Below are 19,333 nucleotides of genomic sequence, written 5' to 3' on the forward strand. Positions count from 1 at the left end.
TGATTCAGAAGCAGTGAAGCAGTAGGTTCCTGGGTGCTTCAAATATTTCATGTCCCAAATAGCTTTTCAGAGAAATAACGTGGAAAAGAAGGTTCAGGGCCTGTTTCACTGATCTAACCTGTTTTCTCATATATGATTAAAAAATTAAAACAAAAAATCCAGATGGGAGTGGAAATGGCTTGAGTTAATGTCAATCAAGAAGAAAATGGAAAAAAAAAAATCAAAGATAACCCTCCAAACCTCATTCCAAGATTCTCCCCTTTATATATTTTCCAGAACAGCTGATGAGTTGTCAACAGTTATTTTATTGAGCATTGCAAGGTGCACAGCATTGTACATAGCTTGAAAATGTCAGATTGACTCATCACATCCTTTATAAAGGCTTCCCCAACGTCCATGTTTTGTGGGTTTTCCTGCTGTGCTCCAGGGATGCTAGTACCATTGCAGGCTTACCACGATGTGGTCCATGGATCAGCTCACCACATCCTCCCCACTAGATATCTGAACTCCTCAAAGATGGGATGCACGTGTTGTCAGTCTCTGCAACTTAGATGTTCAAATGCACGTTGGATGGATGAATGACCAGTGTTTCGCTCTAGCTCCTTCTTCAGATCCCTTCGTCTGCATTTAGGGGCAAGTGCTGATGCTGAAGTGAACACTCACAAGGCACAGTGGAACAGAGGAGTGTCCACAGGCGTGGCTGATCCAGACTAGAAAGTCAGCTCTGCAGTGATGAAGAGCTGGCTGACCTCTCCAAGGGCCTGAGAACATAGCAGAGCCACAGAAAAACCTTCCAGCCAGAGACGGGGCTCATCAACTCAAACTTCCACCCCAAAGGCCAACGTGGCTCACTGGGGTGGGCCAGCGGTCTGGCCACCTTCTGGGGCTGGTGAGCCACAGGCACAAAGACCCACAGTCCAGAGTGGAGGCTCTCAGCCACCCAACCTTGGGGATTCGTTTTCCCTTTATTATCCCTTTCCAGATTTCAAAAAAGGCCACACCATAATAAATAAATAAGACACTAAACAACTAGAACTGAAAAGGAAGACATTTTTGAATGGTTCTCGAGAAAAGTTTAGATGCCCTGCTTCTTGCATGGTGCCAAGGGGCTCAAGCTGCCATGGATGGCCCCCGTGGGCCTTTCGGTATGCAGATAGGTACTCTGAGGGGACATTAATTCCACGGGAGGCAGCAAGCTTACTGGTGTGCATGGACGGCTAGTTGCCTCATCACATGGGCCAAACCCATTTAATTCATCAGAGTCCAGTTTGTTCGATGGATGATGGAGAAAAACTGGCCCTAGACCAGGGAGGCACAGATCTGACATCCAAGGTGTGGGATGTCACCTCGGATAGGACCCGAGCAGAAGACCTTGGCTCCCGGTCTACCATCAGTTGGCATCAGGCGTCAGCTTTCTCATCAGAGGCGGCTTTGGTCAGGCTGAGCTTGTCTCTGGCCAGACCATCTCTCTGGTCCCCTCTGAAATTCCCTTACTTTCATCTGCCAGGATTCTACCTGACCCATCAGTACAAAGGCACACTCTTCTCCTTCATGGCTCCTCACGCTACTGAAATGAAGGAAAGCCTGACTACAGATTTTTACGGTCACCAGCAGAAGTGTTGGTAAAATACTGCCTAAGAGTCTTAGATAATCTAGTGTATTACTTCCTATGACAGGTTCATGGTCTGGTGTCCCACTATCCTACCTCACGTAAGAAATTGGTCAGGATGGCAGCTTGCCGGCTGCCCTGGTACTTCGGGTCCAATTCCATTATTCTTCTGCAAAAAAAGTAACTCTCATCACACTCACATTTCTTGGGCATCAACTTGATGCCAATGGTTCGCCCATCCTTCTCTCCTCGTTGCCTTTCTGGACCCAGGTCTCTGCACTAAACTTTCAGATGCATGGTGGCCTGCACCCCCAAATCAGCAGTTTACACTGGGTCCTACTCTACCTCACAGGAACTCTTTAGAACACTCAGAAAAATCCAGATGATTCCCCCTCGGCGCTAGAAGGCAGAGCAAAGTTTGGGAGCTTCAGCTTCTTCCTGTTATCATTTTTCAGTGCAAGAATTAAAATGACAAGTGCTTGATCAATAAATTGGAGATTAGCTCTCATAAATAACTTGCTTTAATGGGAGAGTTATGTTTTCTAGCATCAAACACACTATAAAAATAATTTCCTGAGATAATGATTCTGAATCAAGACTATATACATATAAACTTAGATATATGTGTCTATGAATTTTTTTTCCAAGATGGCCAGAAGAGTTATAATTTTCTGACTATTTTTTTATACCTTTATACTAAAACCACCATTTAAGGACAGAGTCAGAACATTTTACTCTATTGGGTACTTGCTGGAAGTTTAAGAAAGACTGATCTAGTATTTTGCAGAATATGAATTTTTGTATCTTCTCAGCCAGAGATTTAATATATGTTGTTAATCCAAGCTTGGTTAAGGATATCCTCAGACCTACGGCACCTATTCAGAGCAGAGGTCTGATCTTTGCACTCCCTTTTTAATATCTGGGTAGCGTTCAAGGGGCAAACAATCTTAGCCCTTGCATTCAGAATTTGTTATGCCATATTTGCATATAATGCTTACCATTAACTCAAAGGAAAAATGCAGCAAAATTCAACTTTGGAGAAACAAAACAACCTTACAGATCCTTGGGAGTCATGGAAAGCTAAGGGACATAACAGATTCTATATCCTAAGAGAGCTGTTTCAACAAGGAAGTGGTCTGTACCTCACCAAGTCAGCTGAGCTGGGGAGAAAGAGAAGCAAAATGATAACAAATTGGCCAGGAATACTTACATCAGTTTTGTCTTGAGTCTCAGAGAGTAATAGCAGGAATAAATTCCTTTCTACTTTTCTCAGAGACAGTTTGGTTTAAAGTGGTCCTCTTCCAGATTCTTCTTCTGTAATTTTTACTGATCACAAATGAACACTAGCATATATCACAAGGTCTCCTGTATCAGAGGGACTAACTGAAGGGGACGGCTTGGAAGTTCACCCACATCCCAACAGGCAACCTACACATAATCCCACCCTGAACACGTCTCTTGGGTTAGGTTGGAACAGGCAGACACCCCCACCAAAGGCCAAAATATAATTGACAGTGAACAGAAAACCATAGTATAGACAAAATATTCCAGCTTTCTCTATTATAAAAAAAATCAAATTCACTGGGGCCGGGCACTCATTATTTTTTTTTTCTATAACTCCCCAGGATTGTCAAAAGTAATCTTGTAGCCAACCCGCTTGCAGACAGTAAAGATGACCTGAAATAGACCACCCATGGTGCCAAAAGCCGTGTCAAAGAGCAGAGAGAGGATGCCACCAAGGCCCATGGCAATGTCCCTGCAGACAATCGGAACTGCGCCTATGGTGTACACGGGGAACGTGGCCACGTCCACAAGCACCCGGACAGGGACACCCACGACGCGGCAGACCACCTTCAGCAGGCAACAAAGGATCCGGAGCACGGCCCTGGTGATCCTGACCGTGACTTTGAGGACCTTCCAGGGAATGCTGCCCAGTTCCTCCCCGATGGTCAAGAAGTAGGTGATGGTGGCTGACCCCAGGCGATAAAGGCAACTTTCTAGACCGTTAATCACCTGCTTGGTGACATACCAGAGGAAATACACAGTGTACTTCAGGATCCCAAAGGCAAGGTAATAAATTAACTGGCAGAGCTTGATCAACGGGGTAACGACAAAGCCCAGGAGTCTTCCCAGAAGACTACTCCCTTCCCCAGATGTCTCCGGAGGAGGCAGGGCAGACCTGGTTCCCCTCACGCTGGAGAGCATCTCGGAGCCGCCCTCAGAGTCCAGCCTCCGCTCCTCGTCCTGGACTTGGTTAACCACCTCCAGGATTTTTTTCATCTTCTCTGTGTCTTGGTCAGTTTCCCCACAGTTGTTCTGGAACAGCTGAAGGTGGAATGGAAGCAGCTTCTCCAGGTCCCTCAGCATCACATCCTCGATGACCTCCCGGTCACGGGTGTGCTTGACAAAGCCCATGGCCCAGCCTCCAGCAGGGACCGCGCAGCAGGCCGCCAGCCAAACAAACTCCGGGACGCTCACTCTGTCGCTGACCCTGAGGTCCGAGGGCACGGCACCTGTGATGATGTAGAGCTCGTCCCCACTGCCACACTGTGGGGTCAGAGCTCGCTCCATCAGGCTGTTGAGATTCATGTACCACCTTTCCTGGAAGGACGGGGTCATCGGAGCTGCGTTTGTGAGAGTGAAGGTGGCCGAGTGGGGGTCAGTGCTGAGAGAGAACGGGTAGAGCTGCCCGGTCCGGTAATCAGAACCCAGGAAATCTGCATTCAAGGCTTGGTTGCTTCCCAGCTTGCTCACAGACCTGACGGCCTCGGCCTCATCCGTCACCTCCTCCAGGCTGCTATTGGGGTCATCAATCTGAAAGGAGAGAGCGAGGTTGAGATGCGTCCCTGTTCACAGCAGACTGGGGGTCCTCGGACCATTCTGCCCAGACTCTAGTGAAGTCCCTACTATACAGACACTTCCAACGCTTTGGTCTGGAAGTACACACACACTTCGTCCTAATACCCCACAACCCTAGTGTCTGAAAGCATCTTTCAAGTTGGCTATATCCTCTTCCACTCTCTGTGTCTATTCCACTCTTGACCTACAGTAATGACCTATCCCACACTCACACAAATACACCATCAGAACACCAGTTTTCAATCTGCTGCGGTTTTATAAACGTCATGCCCTTTTCCGGGAATGTTTTTCCATGAGATTCAAACTGACTGCAAAAACGAAAGCAAGGGGAAAAGTAAATCTCAGCAGGCCTGTAAAAATCAGAACTTGAATTCAGATAATCAGCCACCAATGTGAGCTGCAATTTAAAGAACGTAGTCTTAAGTGAATTTTGCATATTTGGGGATATACAAAGAGCAATCAACTCTAATCAGAGAATTTAAATCAAATAGAGGGACATGTATAGATTATTGTCAGTTATATTAGATACTTCCCAGGCCAAGATAGAATTTGACCAGCTGCTCTTCGAACTTCATCTCCTCATAATATTTGCAATTATTAACAATGCATTTTCTGTCTAGGCCTATTGAGCTATTTGCTAAATATCAATAACTATATATATCTCCCTCTTAGTTCTGCTCTATTCATTTTAAATTCAGCAGTATAATATATATGTCACTTTGCCAATCTGAAAAGATGAAAGGAAAGAGCTCAGGACTGACCCCAAACTCTGTTTTTAGCTCCCAAATTAGACTATAAATTTCTTGACACCATGGATCCTGTACAAAGGACCCAGTCAAGGACTGACACATACTAGAATCTCAACTTGTTTTTTAGTCACTAAGTCATGTCCAACTCTTTGTGACTCATGGACTGTAGCCTGCCCAGCTCCTCTGTCCATGGGATTTTCCAGGAAAGAATACTGGAATAAGTTTCCATTTCCTTTTCCAGGGAATCTTCCCAACCCAGGAATCGAACTCATGTGTCCTGCATTGGCAGGGAGATTCGTTACCACTTGAGAATCTCAAGGCACTCTTGTTAATCTGAGATCAGTATTAACTGATCACTGCAGTATTTATAATGGCAGGAAGCTGAACCAACCTACATTTTCAAAAACCGGCAACAGTTAAATAAATGGTGTTATATCCATCAAGGAAATATCTCAAAGCCATTAAAAAGCACTTGTAGTGACAGGGAAATATGTGCTATAATTTTGAAAGGAAAAGGCAGATTATAAAATTAAATGATAACAATTTTTTAAGCCTAAAAATGAGCAAGAAAAAAGTTTGAAACACATGAAAATGTCCATTATGGCTGATCGACTCCTAAGGATACAAGCGATACATTTTTTCCCTTGTTTTCTTGTTTCTCTTGGTTCAGCTCTTACCTACATCAACCCACAGATGATTTATATGTTAGTTTCAAAAGGAAAAAAAGAAATGAATTAAAAGAAGTAAATTCTGACTAATTGATTCCCTAGAGTTGGTGCTACTCGCTAAACCCAAGAGGGCCAAGGCCATGTGGATTGCTGTACCTCACGTGGGAGGGCAACCCACTCTACATTTCTCCAGCTCTGCAACAGCAAAAGTAGGCATGCTCATGCACACACGTGTAGCATTAGTGAGGGCAACGAATGAGCAAGTTGGTGTGAAAGCAGGAATAGTCATGAAAGCTAATGGAGTATTCCATAGCCTCACCTTTCAAGGTCGTTCCATCCCTGCCCCCAGACTCAAATTAGAAATGATCCTGGATGGTCCCCACTCCCACCACACCCCTAGAGGACAGCGATAAGACGCTCACCCATTTTGTAAAGCTGCCCTTGCTCTCCTATAGCCAGAAGATACAACTCATGGAAATATCTGCCTCATTCCTGAATCATGAGATCAAGGTACGGCAGAGCCAAGATTGTAGAGTCTTGGGTGGAAGGCCAGGAATTTTAGGGTGCCTGTTTATTCTCCCTGCTTACTAGGGTACTGTGTCTGCATTTAGCTTGGTGTGGCTTCTTTATCCCATCTAGAGGAAACCTGGAGCTGGGTTTTGGGTTTTTTTTGTTCTTTTTTTTTACTGGTAGCCAGTGACAGAGCATAGGGCAACACACTGGTTCATCTTCTTTCCAAGAGCCACCCAGGGATGAAATAATGCCTGCAAGGACAGAAGGCAGGCTGGAACACAAACAGAGAAAAGAGATTCTTAGATAAAGAAGGGGAAGGAACCAAAAAGGGCCAGGCAGGGAAAGAAAAGGGGAGGGATAAAAGAGAGGGAGGAGAAAAGAAGAGAGTGAGATTGGGTGTGTGTGTGTGCATATGTGTGAGAGACAGCCTACAACATCCTGCTCTTAGAAACCAGAACTGTGGGTTGATTTACTCCCAAACTTCAGAGCGTGGTCTCCCGTGGCTAAGGTCAGAGGAGACTAAGGCAGGGGCTTCCACGTCCTCTCAGGCCACTTGAGTTCAATGGGCTCCAGGTATCTGCCATAATGGAGTCTCTCCTGCCCACAGCTCGCAGGTACATGGGAACCGGCCAGGATGAACCGAGGTGACTGCGGAGGTCGGGACCTAATTCCGCAGTGGGCCCTGTGCACCTCCCTGCCCTGAGCCTCTGCAGGCAAAGCAGAGACTAGACGATGTGGTCCAGATGCACAGGCAGGAGAGAGCACGTCTTCCTTTCCCTTTTCCTGGCCTTCTTCAGAACCTCACATCCATGTATTGTTATGAACCCCAAATTGGCCCTATGGTTTGATGACAGGGTAGAATATAGTGTTGGAAGTGAAGATAGAATGTCTGTATCCGGTACCTATATAGCAATACAGCAGGAGGTCAAGGACTAATTTTTCTTAACTACCAGTTAAATGATTTCAATATAATGTTACAGAAGGTCTTTTTTTTCTACCTGATTCTACAGGTGGGGAAACTAAAACACAGAAAGGTGAATTTTTCCAAAGTCATCCAAAAATTAGCAGGACAGAATTTGAACTGAGGTCAGTCATTTTATTCCTAAGGTACACATTCTTTATGACTAAGCCATGCTTTCCGCATATTAACGGACACTGCTGTACCAGTTTTCTATGCCAGAGAGTAGAAAACCAAACAGAAAAAGAAATCACAGTCTCCTTTTCTCTCTATGACACAGAATAAATGAAATTCCTTAAATGTACAGGGAGAGAAGCCGGTCTGAGCGCCCTGGGGTTGCAATCCCCAGAAAGAAGGGAGAGTGGAAAGGGGAAGGTGAATGGGCACACATGCAGACCAGCCCTCAGGCTTCCTTTCTGCCTTTGCCCAGAGCACACAGAAGCTCAGCCACCAGCTTCACAAGCCAAGGAAGGTGGCAGCTCAGGCAGGAGCAACCAGCCAGAGTAGTTTCCAGCTTGCACTTAGTCGCTCAGTCATGTCCGACTCTTGCGACTCTATACACTGTAGCCTGCCAGGCTCCTCTGTCCATGGGATTCTCCAGGCCAGAATACTGGAGTGGGCTGCCATTTCCTTCTGCAGGGGATCTTCCTGACCCAGGGATCGAACCCACGTCTCTTGCATTGCAGTCAGACTCTTTACCGACTGCGCTATGGAGGAAGCATACTACTACCCTTAAAAAGTGGGCAGCTGGCTGGTTTCCCGGAGACGTTGGTTCTATTAGCACCTTACTTGGCTACTTGCTTTCTTTCTCTACACCAGCAGCTATAACAGAGAACAGTAAGCACAGTGAAACGTCATGGAGAAAAACTGTCAGGCATTCTAGGATTGTCTTGTCTGGTCACAGTTCAATACAGTGATGTATATACTGTACATAAATCAGTGTGGATGCTACCAGTCAAAATCAAAATAGAAAATAATAGATTTCTCAAGGCTTACCTAACACAGTCTTACGAGGGAAGTTGCTCAGTCTGTCTCTTTGCAACCCCATGGACCATAGCCCACCAGGCTCCTCTGTCCATGGGATTTTCCAGGCAAGAGTACTGGAGTGGGGTGCCATTTCCTTCTCCAGGTGATATTCCCAACCCAGGGATCAAACCCAGGTGTTCCACATTGCAGGGTGATGCTTTACTGTCTGAGCCACCAGGGAACACAGTCTTAAATCTCTGACCAAAATACCAAAGAACGTTTTATGAGACCATATACTGATCTTCAATGAACTCTCTATTCTCTCCTCCGAGGATCCAATCACATCAAAGCCTCTCTTTCTGTCCTTTTTTTGTGACTTACGTTCTTTTTCATAGTGTTGTGCATTAGTCGTTCTGCCAGGTCTGACTCTGAGACCCCATGCACTGTAGCCCTCCAGGCTCCTCTATCTGTGGATGCCTCCAGGCAAAAAGACTGCAGTGGGTAGCCACTCCCTTCTCCAGAGGATCTTTCCAACCCAGGGACTGAAGCTGGGTCTCTTGCATTGCAGGCAGATTCTTTACCATATGAGCCATTTATATCTTATTAACTCTCTATATTGCCCTCCAGGTGAGTCCTTAGATCTATCTTCCAAGTCACTAAGTCTCTCCTTAGGTATGTTTAGTTTAATACCTACTTTGTTGAGGTGTTTTTCTTTTTTCCTTTTTGTTTCTCATTTCAATGACTCTTCTTTCTTTCCTAGCATTTCTATTTGGTTCTATTGAAAATTCTGTTGTTGTTTTTTTTTTCTCTTGAGAAATTTTTTTAATCTTTCTTAGATATTCTTAAATTCCCTTTAAGATCTGTCTATTTTATTTGGCTTCTCAGTTTATTTTGTTGCTCCTATTGCTTGACTTTAGGGTCATGTGTATACTTAAGTGCTCTGCAATTTTTGCCCATGAGCTTGTCTTCATAAAAGGTCCATGATGGTCTGTTGAAAACAAAAAAGACAAAAAATGGAAACAAAAACAAATCTAATAAGACTGCATTTGCAGTTGCTTCTTCTGTAGCTCTAAAGAGTTCAATGAATCTGGACTAGCTTCTGAGTTTTTTCATAGGTTAGGGTTTCCACATGGAGAAAGCAGTGCACATTTGGACCCATACAAAGGAAAAATAACAGCTTCAGGCTTACTTCTGGAGGTTGACTGTTTCCACTAATGACATGGTGTAGGCAGCTACTTCCTATAACAACTTACAAGTACCTTTCCTGCCTGGTTCACCAAAGCTGCAACAGTTTGCCAGCCCCTAGCTTTACCTGGAGAGCTCAGCTCCAGACCCACGGCATGGATAGGTTATGTAACCTTGACGTCTGTCCACAGGCAGTTTAGAGCCCTAGCCCCTAGCTTCCACGTGTCCTCCCACACACAGCTTTGGCTATTGATTTCTCATATATTTCTGGCACCTGAAAATTTCTTTTTTGCTGAAATATGAATTTAATTTAAATATATAGATAATTTTAAAATTCAATATTTCTATGTGGTTGCAGTGGAAGGTGAGGAACTGCACACCTGCCCAGGAACTTTGTCTAAGGTTATAAAGTTTCTGCTAAAACATGCCTTGTTTACTTTTATAACTCACTATAGATTTATCATCCCCAAATTTATTTACTTTGCTTAAATCTCCTTCTTTTCTATTTAGGCCACCTCCTGTGTGGTGTAAGCAGAACAGTACCTTCCCAGACCTTTCTCTGATGTGTCAAGAACTTTACAGGCTGAACTCTCTCACTAAGAATAAGACAGAAGGACTCCCAGCCCTTTGCCAAAACACACCAGCCAGCTTACAAACAACCTGTTTGGGTTTTGTTTATTTTTTACTAGTTCCTTTGCTTTATCTATTAGCTATAATTCTCTCATCTCTTCATATAGGTGTTTCTGTCTTATTCAAATTCATTTTCATTGATTTTGTATTTGCAATTTGGAGTCATTAAAAATGGATATTCCATTATGAAATCACTCTACCATCTCATCATAAAACATATTAAAACCCAGGGCCTTAAAACGGTCTGCTAACTGATCTCTACTGTAGTAGAGACATCGATCACGATTTCTACTTCCTGTCTTAAAGCTGCTTTAACTTATGACAAAAGTTGACCTGTCTTTGAATTATGACAAAACTTTGTTTTGATCTCAAGATAACTGTGGTTCTAATGTCATTTGTTAAAGAATCATCTGAAAGTCTAAATAAAATCAGTTCTAACAGCTTCCCCCATCATCATGCTTACTAAACTCTATGAAACAACCACTGTATCTTAGTAGGCTCTCACTTTCTGAAGGAACAGCCAAGTGTGTGTGTAACTAAAATCTCTGACTCATGTATGGGAAACTGTACTGAAAACAATAAGAATATTTGATTTAAAAGTCGAATGCATTCTTTGAGACACTGTCCCATAAAGGGCAGGTGTTTTTTGTTTTTTCCAGGCTCTCTGCAGACACAGTTTAATGAGCTGGTTACTGCAATTACAGTAAATTACCAACAACACTGCTCCCTAAAGACAAAAATACACCTATGATGTAAGAGGTAATTTCAGATTACAGTTTTTGGGCTGCCCTCGCCCTTTTGCAAGCACCACTAACCTTTCTCTTCGGTTTCTCAGCAGACTCCCTGGATGAAGGGACAGGTACAAAGCTCTCTGTGTAATCTACCTCCCTATTGACCTAGTCCTCCTGGGCTGCCAGTGTTATTTGATACAGCTTCTGGGTTTAATGGAATTTTTTTTTCCCTAATCACAACATGTTAGGTAAGTTTTAGAAGAATGAGCACTCCCCATCCACCAGCATCCTGCCCCATAAACAACTTTATAATAAATTCCTTTTCAAATTTAATGCCAAGAAAAAAACCTGTTTCTCTCAATGAGTTGGTCTGTTTGCTTTAGCAGACAGCCAAAGCTACTTAAACCCATGGGATTTTTTTTCCCCTCCTTTGGAATTAAATAAAAGGAGACTTTCAATTTTCCTGCTAATAGGCATGGAAGAAAAATAGATTAGGAGAAAATTGAGAAGGAGAACTGGAGGGGAAATAGACACCCATTCAACAATATGTATTGAGGCTATTTATGTGTGACTGCTACTGTAGGAGAAAACAGGAGGAATTTAATAACAATAATAACCAGCAACACTTAGTGAGCACCACATGGCAGGCGCTATTCTAAGAATTTCACATGTACTAAATCAGTAAGTAGCTGCACCAAGTACTCACTCATCTAAACCCACAAAAACTAGGTACTATTATTATCATTTTTTGACAGGTGGAGAAACTGAGGCACATCCAGATTAAGTAGCATACTCAAGGTCACACAGTTGGTGAGTGATGATGTCACAGCTGCTGCTCTGAATCCCTGCTTCACATACCTCCAAATGGCATCAAGAAACTCACCATCTACTTAGAGAAGCAAGACACAGACACATACAAAACTAAATAGGAAACCAAGGAAAAACCAGATAAAGTTAAGTGCCAAATAAATGTTATGAAGAAAAAGAGCAATCAGATTCCAGAGGAAGGAAGGACACCATAAACAGTCAGAGAAGATAAGATATCTTTAGCTTTTGGAGAAAACAAAAGTTAAGGCAGGGTTAGAAGGATATGCAAGGTTTTGATAAACCTAGAGAAACAGAAAGGTCAGTATGGCTTAAGGAGACATCTGCACAAAGGCTTGAGAGATGGGGAGTCTGTGAAAATGGGACTCTGAGAAAGGAAAAGCTTTAATTGGGAGCGATAGCAGGGGACCAGATTATAAATGATCTGATATACAGATAACTCCTCATAGAATAATTACAACTAAAGCTCACCAAGCACTCTCTAGGTAGTGAGCACCATGTAAGTGTGTTACAGGACACACCTTCTTAATCCTAACAGGATCCCTACTGCCTCCTCTGTAGAACGTGTAACGCAGGCTCAGTCACTGAGTAGCGTGTGGATATCACGCTGTCGGTGGGGGAGGCTGAGTTTGCAAACCCACGTGGTCTGACTTCAGCAACTATAAAGTGCTCCAGCTCCTCTCTGCTCTCTAGGTCCTTTCAATGCTGCGTTTCCGAGTCTGGACTTGATCTGTACATTCCCTAAGGCCAGAGCATCAGTCAGTTCAGTCACTCAGTCGTGTCCGATTCTTTGTAACCCCATGAACCGCAGCACGCCAGGCCTCTGTCTATCACCCACTCCCGGAGTTCACTCAGACTCGCGTCCATCAAGTCTGTGATGCCATCCAGCCATCTCATCCTCTGTCGTCCCCTTCTCCTCCTGCTCCCAATCTCTCCCAGCATCAGGGTCTTTTGCAATGAGTCAACTCTTCACATGAGGTGGCCAAAGTACTGGAGTTTCAGCTTTAGCATCATTCTTTCCAAAGAAATCCCAGGGTTGATCTTCAGAATGGACTGGTTGGATCTCCTTGCAGTCCAAGGGACTCTCAAGAGTCTTCTCCAATTCCACAGTTCAAAAGCATCAATTCTTCGGTGCTCAGCTTTCTTCACAGTCCAACTCTCACATCCATACATGACCACAGGAAAAACCATAGCCTTGACTAGACAGACCTTTGTTGGCAAAGTAATGTCTCTGCTTTTCAATATGCTATCTAGGTTGGTCATAACTTTCCTTCCAAGGAGTAAGCGTCTTTTAATTTCATGGCTGCAGTCACCATCTGCAGTGATTTTGGAGCCCCCCAAAATAAAGTCTGACACTGTTTCCACTGTTTCTCCATCTATTTGTCATGAAGTGATGGGACCAGATGCCATGATCTTCATTTTCTGAATGTTGAGCTTTAAGCCAACTTTTTCACTCTCCTCTTTCACTTTCATCAAGAGGCTTTTTAGTTCCTCTTCACTCTCTGCCATAAGGGTAGTGTCATCTGCATATCTGAGGTTATTGATATTTCTCCAGGCAGTGTTGATTCCAGCTTGTGCTTCTTCCAGCCCAGCGTTTCTCATGATATACTCTGCATATAAGCTAAGTAAGCAGGGTGACAATATACAGCCTTGACATACTCCTTTTCCTATTTGGAACCAGTCTGTTGTTCCATGTCCAGTTCTAACTGTTGCTTCGTTAGGAACATGTAATTCCAGGGAAATATACACTTACCCACACTGGGCAGGAAAGACCGCGAGGTAGCTGAGGAAATGGAAAGGAAAGGACATGTGCGTAACTCTGGAAGGAAGGTGCCCCAGGACGTGGAGGCAGACCCGGCAGGGTCCCTGGAAGGTGAAAGATGATGTCCAACTCTGGAGCCCAGGTCTCCCGAAAATGAAGGGCAATGGAGGGAAAGTGAACAGGCCGACCTCTAAAAGGGACCAAGCTGACAGGCAGAAACATTTTCTAGCAGGTGGAGATACAGAACTGGAGCTTGGGCATGAAAGCAAGGTTGGCCACAGAGAGATAAAGGTTCATCCTGGTGCACATGCATCCTGGGGTCGGAGTACTGGGGCATAACTCACGTGAGATTTGAAGGACAGTGCATGTAACTCTGTGGACAGCGAGAAGTGAACCAACAGATGCTTCTATTTTAATAGCTATGCATTAGTGTTTAATTTCTCCTGGGAAGATATAACCAGTAATTCCTACACACAATTTCACGATATGATTATTTAGGATAAGACTAAATTTGTTTTCCAATGATTTTATTTAAAGTCAATGTAAAGACCAGATCTCAAGTAAATAGCAGTACAAGCGGGACTCTGGCGAAGCAGGGGTGCAAATGACTATCATTTAGAAAACACTGCAGTGCAACAACCCATTGAGTTCAGTCCAGTCGCTCAGTCGTGTCCGACTCTTTGCAACCCCATGAACCGCAGCACGCCAGGCCTCCCTGTCCATCACCAACTCCCGGAGTCCACCCATACCTATGTCCATTGAGTCGGTGATGCCATTGAACCAGCTCATCTTCTGTCGTCCCCTTCTCCTCCTCCCCTCAATCTTTCCCAGCATCAGGGTTTTTTCAAATGAGTCATCAACCCATTGACTCTTGACAAAACCCCACCAGGTAACTAGTAGCATCATGTCCACTTTACACACAGAAAAACTAAAACTTGGGTAAGGGGCAGGTACAAGGCCACTCAATTTGTCAATGGCACAGCCAAGGCCATGCTGGGCATTCTCAGATTCAAAAGGTCCTAGCCCCACCCATCAGCAGCCCAGCCTCTAGGTGAGCAAGAGCAGTGAGGAAGGAGGCACTGGAGGATGGGATGGAGGGTGGACAGGAGGGGCAACTGGGAAACTGATGGAGCCACGGGGGAATCAACTGTCCAGTATCACATCGAAGTCAAGAGAGGACAGAGCTTTGGCTAGAGGAGGATCAGCCGTGCACGCCACCTGCACAGAGAGGAAAAGGAAGGATGGAGACAAGGGCCGAGGGCTGTGATGATGAGAGTCATTCATGAGGCTTCAGAGGGCAATTTCCCCAGTGGGCTCAGGAAGGAAGACAGGTGGTGGACGTGGCTGGGTTTGGGCAAGAAGAGGCTGCAGACAGACCTGCATTCGAGCAGTCTTCCCTCGTGGCTCAGAGGGTAAAGCAACTTCCTGCAATGCAGGAGACCTAGGTTCGATCCCTGGGTCGGGAAGACCCCCTGGAGAAGGAAATGGCAACCCACTCCAATATTCTTGCCTGGAGAATCCCATGGACAGAGGAGCCTGGTGGACCACAGTCCACGGGGTCACAAAGAGTCGGACACGACTGAGTGACTTTACTTTACATAAAGGCAGGGGAGGAACATGGCCTCAGCAGGAGAAGCAGGGCCCACAGGGGTGAGAAAAGATATTCCACCAGCCCCCTACAAACTCCCAAGGAAGAAAGGGCACTGGGAGTATGGGACAGCCTAGGTCTCCAGACATGCAGCACTGGGGAGCATCTCAGGGAGACGATAACAAAGCGATGGGCTAGAGGGGCAGAGGTTCCCTAAGCAGGGGCCCTGTCCCAGAGGGCTCCTGGGCTGTGAAGTCCAGGCAAGCTTCAGGGCACCGCTGCTGGGAGCACACAGAGCAGGAGCAGAGAGGAGTAGGGTGGGCTCAGGGACGGGGCAGGTGGGCCCATGGCTGATGGGGGCTGGCCAGAGTACAGACAGGGCTGAGGGGTGCGGGACACGAGGGAATCCGGTGCTGGGCAGGCTGACCCCAAGGACAACGTGGGGAACGGTCAGCCCAGGACACCAGGGAGACAGTTTCAACACGATGAAAGAATGATCTCCCGTGTGAGCCACAAATGCGCATAGGATGTCCTCGCAGACAAGGAAGGAGGGGCTCCAGGAAGAACGGATGGGCCTCTATCTCTGCTCCAGAATTTCTCTCTGGGAAAGCTGGTCGTGGAGAAGGATGATCAAAGGGGTGCTGGAGCTCCGCACTGATGCACCCTAGGAAGGCTGGAGTCTCCTTCCCCCACTCAGTCTCCATAAGCACACGCTGATAATGATTCACACCAGACTCTGGTCGCAAGCAACCTCGCCAACTCCTATCGAACTGTGGCCACAGGGACAGGACGTTTCCTCTGGGGGTTGTTTTGCTTTTCAACCAACGTTAGGTCCATGGATGAGCTGAACAGCACGAACTATGATACACGGACACAGATATTAAAGAAACGCGGTCACCCCACGGTCCATCAGCAGGTGGGTGGGAGGGCCCCCCCTCGCAAGAAACCGAGAGTGTAGCTGACCATCGGAACATCAGATAACCTTATCAGAGCTGGAGGCTGCTGACCGAGCCTCTGCACGCTCCCAGCGTCAGAATGAACTAGATCTGAGGACTCACCACGGAAAACACCCAGCTGGAGTTTCAGAAAAGCCGTGTTTCAAAAAAGAAGTGGAGGCCAGTGGGGCCACAAGAGGTGAGAAAGGATTTTTGAGGAGGAGTAAACCGCCAGGCCTTTCAGCTCCTCAGGAAAGGCATAAACAGCTGTGACCCACCCACTGCAGGAAAAAAAGAAATCCTCCCTGCTTGGCATCAAAAATCTTTATCCTCTTGGGAGTAGAAACAGCTTTAGAAGAATGAGAAGGATGCTTTTTCCTTTTTTTTTTTAGGGGATGAGAAATGCAGGGTTTTTCATTTCCTGAACAGCCTTCCTGCCCTGAGTCACCCTTCCTCCAGGCTGCCCACACTCCCCCCTGCCTTCGGGAAGAGCTGCCCCGGCACTGGGCACACTGTAGGCGCCTGGCACGCATCTGCGTCGGGGAAGCCGCGCAGACGCAAAGACATGCGCGACCTAGGAGTTCTACACTCCTAGGTCAGAAGACGGTGGGACAGGAGAGGGGAGGAAAGGATGGCGCCCTTGCATGTAAGACCTTCCTTTGTCTTCAAAATCTGAACAAATGCAAATAAAAGGGGCGGGGTGAAAAAAATGATCCAATCCTGAATTTGCTGTATGACTCAGGGAACTCAAATGGGGGGCTCTGTAATAATCTATAGGGGCAGGAGAGGGTGGAAGTCAGAAGAGAGATTCAAGAGGGAGGGGACCTAGGTATATTTGTGGTGAATTCATGTTGATGTGTGACAGAGATCAAACCAATATTGTAATCATTAATCAATTAAAAATAATTTTTTTTAAAAAGGAAAGAAAGTGGAAGAAAAAAAAGAGAAAGTGGAAGAAAAAGAAAAAAAGACCCAATCCTAAATTGGCACGGGGTGCAGGCAAGGGAGGCCTTGAGGGAAACTCCCGTGGGACGTCTCCCACCCCTTCCCTGGGAGCCTGAGACAGCCCCCTGCGCCTTTAAGGCCTCTCTAGACCTGTGGTACCTTCTCAGATTACAACACCCCTGGTCCTATTCCTCCTTACTCGATGAAGCCAGTTTTCCACTCCACTGTTGCTTTCTTTTCCAGCGCAATTATTTTTAGCATTTGACTATGTGCTACAGAATTCAGAAAAGTCAGTTAAATTGAGACATCCCCATTTCTCATTTTTTCCACCTTCGATGTGCAGACAAGATCAGAGGTTCTTAGAATCACCTGTGTGTGTGCTCCTTTCAATCCCAAGGACTGTAGCCCACCAGGCTCCTCTGCCCATGGGACTTCCCAGGCAAGAAGACTGGAGTGGGTTGCCATTTCCACCTCTGTCTCCAGAGGATCCTGTGACCCCAAGTTCAAACCCGCATCTTCGGTATTGGCAAGCAGATTCTTTACCACTAGCGCCACCTGGAAGCTTCAAAAAGCTTGAGTGGGGGGTGGTGCTTGGAGATTGGTTCAGGATTTTTTTTTTTTTAAGTTCTCCAGGTGATTCCGAACGGAGAATCCCTGTGCGAGATCACTATCAGATTCACGTTTGCTCTTTAATGGAAATAAGCCCCTCTCTATACAGCTTCTATAGGAAATTAGTGATGTTTCCTTAAATCAATACTTCTCAAAATTCAGCCTGTATTAGAAGCAACTTAAATCTTGTTTAAAATGCAGATTTCTGGGCTCCACACTGGAGATGCTTTCAGAAGGCCTCTGGTGGTTTCAGGATTGCATTTTTAACCACCACCCCCAGTAAGGCTGATGCCAGGACAGGGGTCCATGGACAACTCTGAGACACAAACGCTGACGAGGTCAGCTCTGGTGGTGGCCCAGCTGGGCTTGATTTTTTCACACCCTATTAATACTCTGTGAGAGGTGTTATCCTCAAATTGCAAGAGCTGGGATGGTAAAGCCGAGAAAGAGAATAAGTACTACAGGGCCATTCGGATCCTCCACTCATCAGAGCAGCTAATGTTCTGATCACAAAACCGGGTACACATGGATTTTGCGCCTTACTCACGTGTGAGGTGAGAAGCCTCTTTTTGCTATTTGTACTTTTTGGATCATGTCTCACTACTCTTTCTAACATCTTCTAGAGCATCCTGTACTTGCAGGTTAAATGACAAACTGACATAGTCATGACCACCCGCCCCCTCCAATGCCTCCTGCCAAATCTTCTCATACATCAACCAGAAAAGTACACTCACGTCCCCCAGCTGAGTCAGTTACGTGGTTAGGATGGAATCGCGGCCCTGCTTACCTCTGTGCTGCGGCCCCTGTCAGCACTGGCTGGGGTGCCTTCACCACTCCTCTCTGCTACCTATGTCCTATCTGGGGGCCCAGGCCCGGCTCTAACCTCACAGCTCCCGTGTGGGGTGCTCTTCTTTGGCCTCCAAGATCCATTCTCCACTCTCTTCCATGCCCTGTACCGTGTCCCAGGGACCTGATTTCTAGGGACCACATCATCTGTGCTCTCCTGCCCTCTGGCTTCTGACTGGAGCAGCCAATGGGAGGAGAGAAGACATGATTTATTCCCTTGCTCCCTCTAAACTCCAGGAGACAGTGAAGGACAGGGAAGCCTGGCTTGCTGCAGTCCATGGGGATGCAAGGAGCTGGACACAACTGAGTGACTGAACAACAACAACCTCCCCACCTGGCTGTTGCAGTTCTGACTCTAGCTGAGTTTCTCTGCAGTCACAGCTCTTACCAGGCCGCCTGCAGACCCCATAGGCCTGGGATGGTGAAAGCTTCCTGCAATAACCAGGCCCTGGGTACTTGATCGTATCTTAACGGCTTCCTTGTGTACATGCATGCATGCTTAGTTGCTCAGTCGTGTCTTACTCTGTGATCCACAGACTGTAGCCTTCCAGGCTCATCTGTCCAGGGGATTTCCCAGGCACAGATACTGGAGTGTGTAGCCATTGCCTTCTCCAGGGGATCTTCCTGACTCAGGGATTGAACCCAGGTCTCCTGAATTGCAGGCAGATTCTTTACCACGAGGGAGCCACAAGCCACCCTGTTGACTCCCTTAATTCTCTGCAGTTTCTTCATTCAATTCTTGCACTTAAACTACTTTGAAAGTTCTGTCTGTTTCCTTCCCAGACCCTGGCTGATACAGCCTCAGTAAGATCTTTCCCAAGAGCCCAACTCATGCAGTCCTAGGGGATCACACCCACCTCAAGGTCTTCTGGAGCATGGTTGGTACACAGGCCAGGCTGTGTTGAGTAACGAGGGGCCCTCAAGTAGGCACTCTCCCAGGCAACCTCTAGCTCTG

General features: G+C 46.1%; 1 protein-coding gene across 1 annotated transcript in view; it reads right to left on the minus strand.

Annotated features, from left to right (window-relative positions):
* Positions 1-285: 285 nt before the first annotated feature.
* The window catches only part of ENDOD1 (endonuclease domain containing 1), a 34,475-nt gene continuing 15,427 nt past the window's right edge, over positions 286-19,333 (minus strand). The window contains exon 2 of the mRNA XM_004016534.5: positions 286-4,423. Within this exon, the coding sequence (XP_004016583.3) occupies positions 3,221-4,423 (1,203 nt within the window). The 3' untranslated portion in view covers positions 286-3,220. The remainder of the gene's footprint in view (positions 4,424-19,333) is intronic.

The sequence above is a fragment of the Ovis aries genome, chromosome 15 (assembly GCF_016772045.2).
Source record: "Ovis aries strain OAR_USU_Benz2616 breed Rambouillet chromosome 15, ARS-UI_Ramb_v3.0, whole genome shotgun sequence".
Lineage (NCBI taxonomy): Eukaryota > Metazoa > Chordata > Mammalia > Artiodactyla > Bovidae > Ovis > Ovis aries.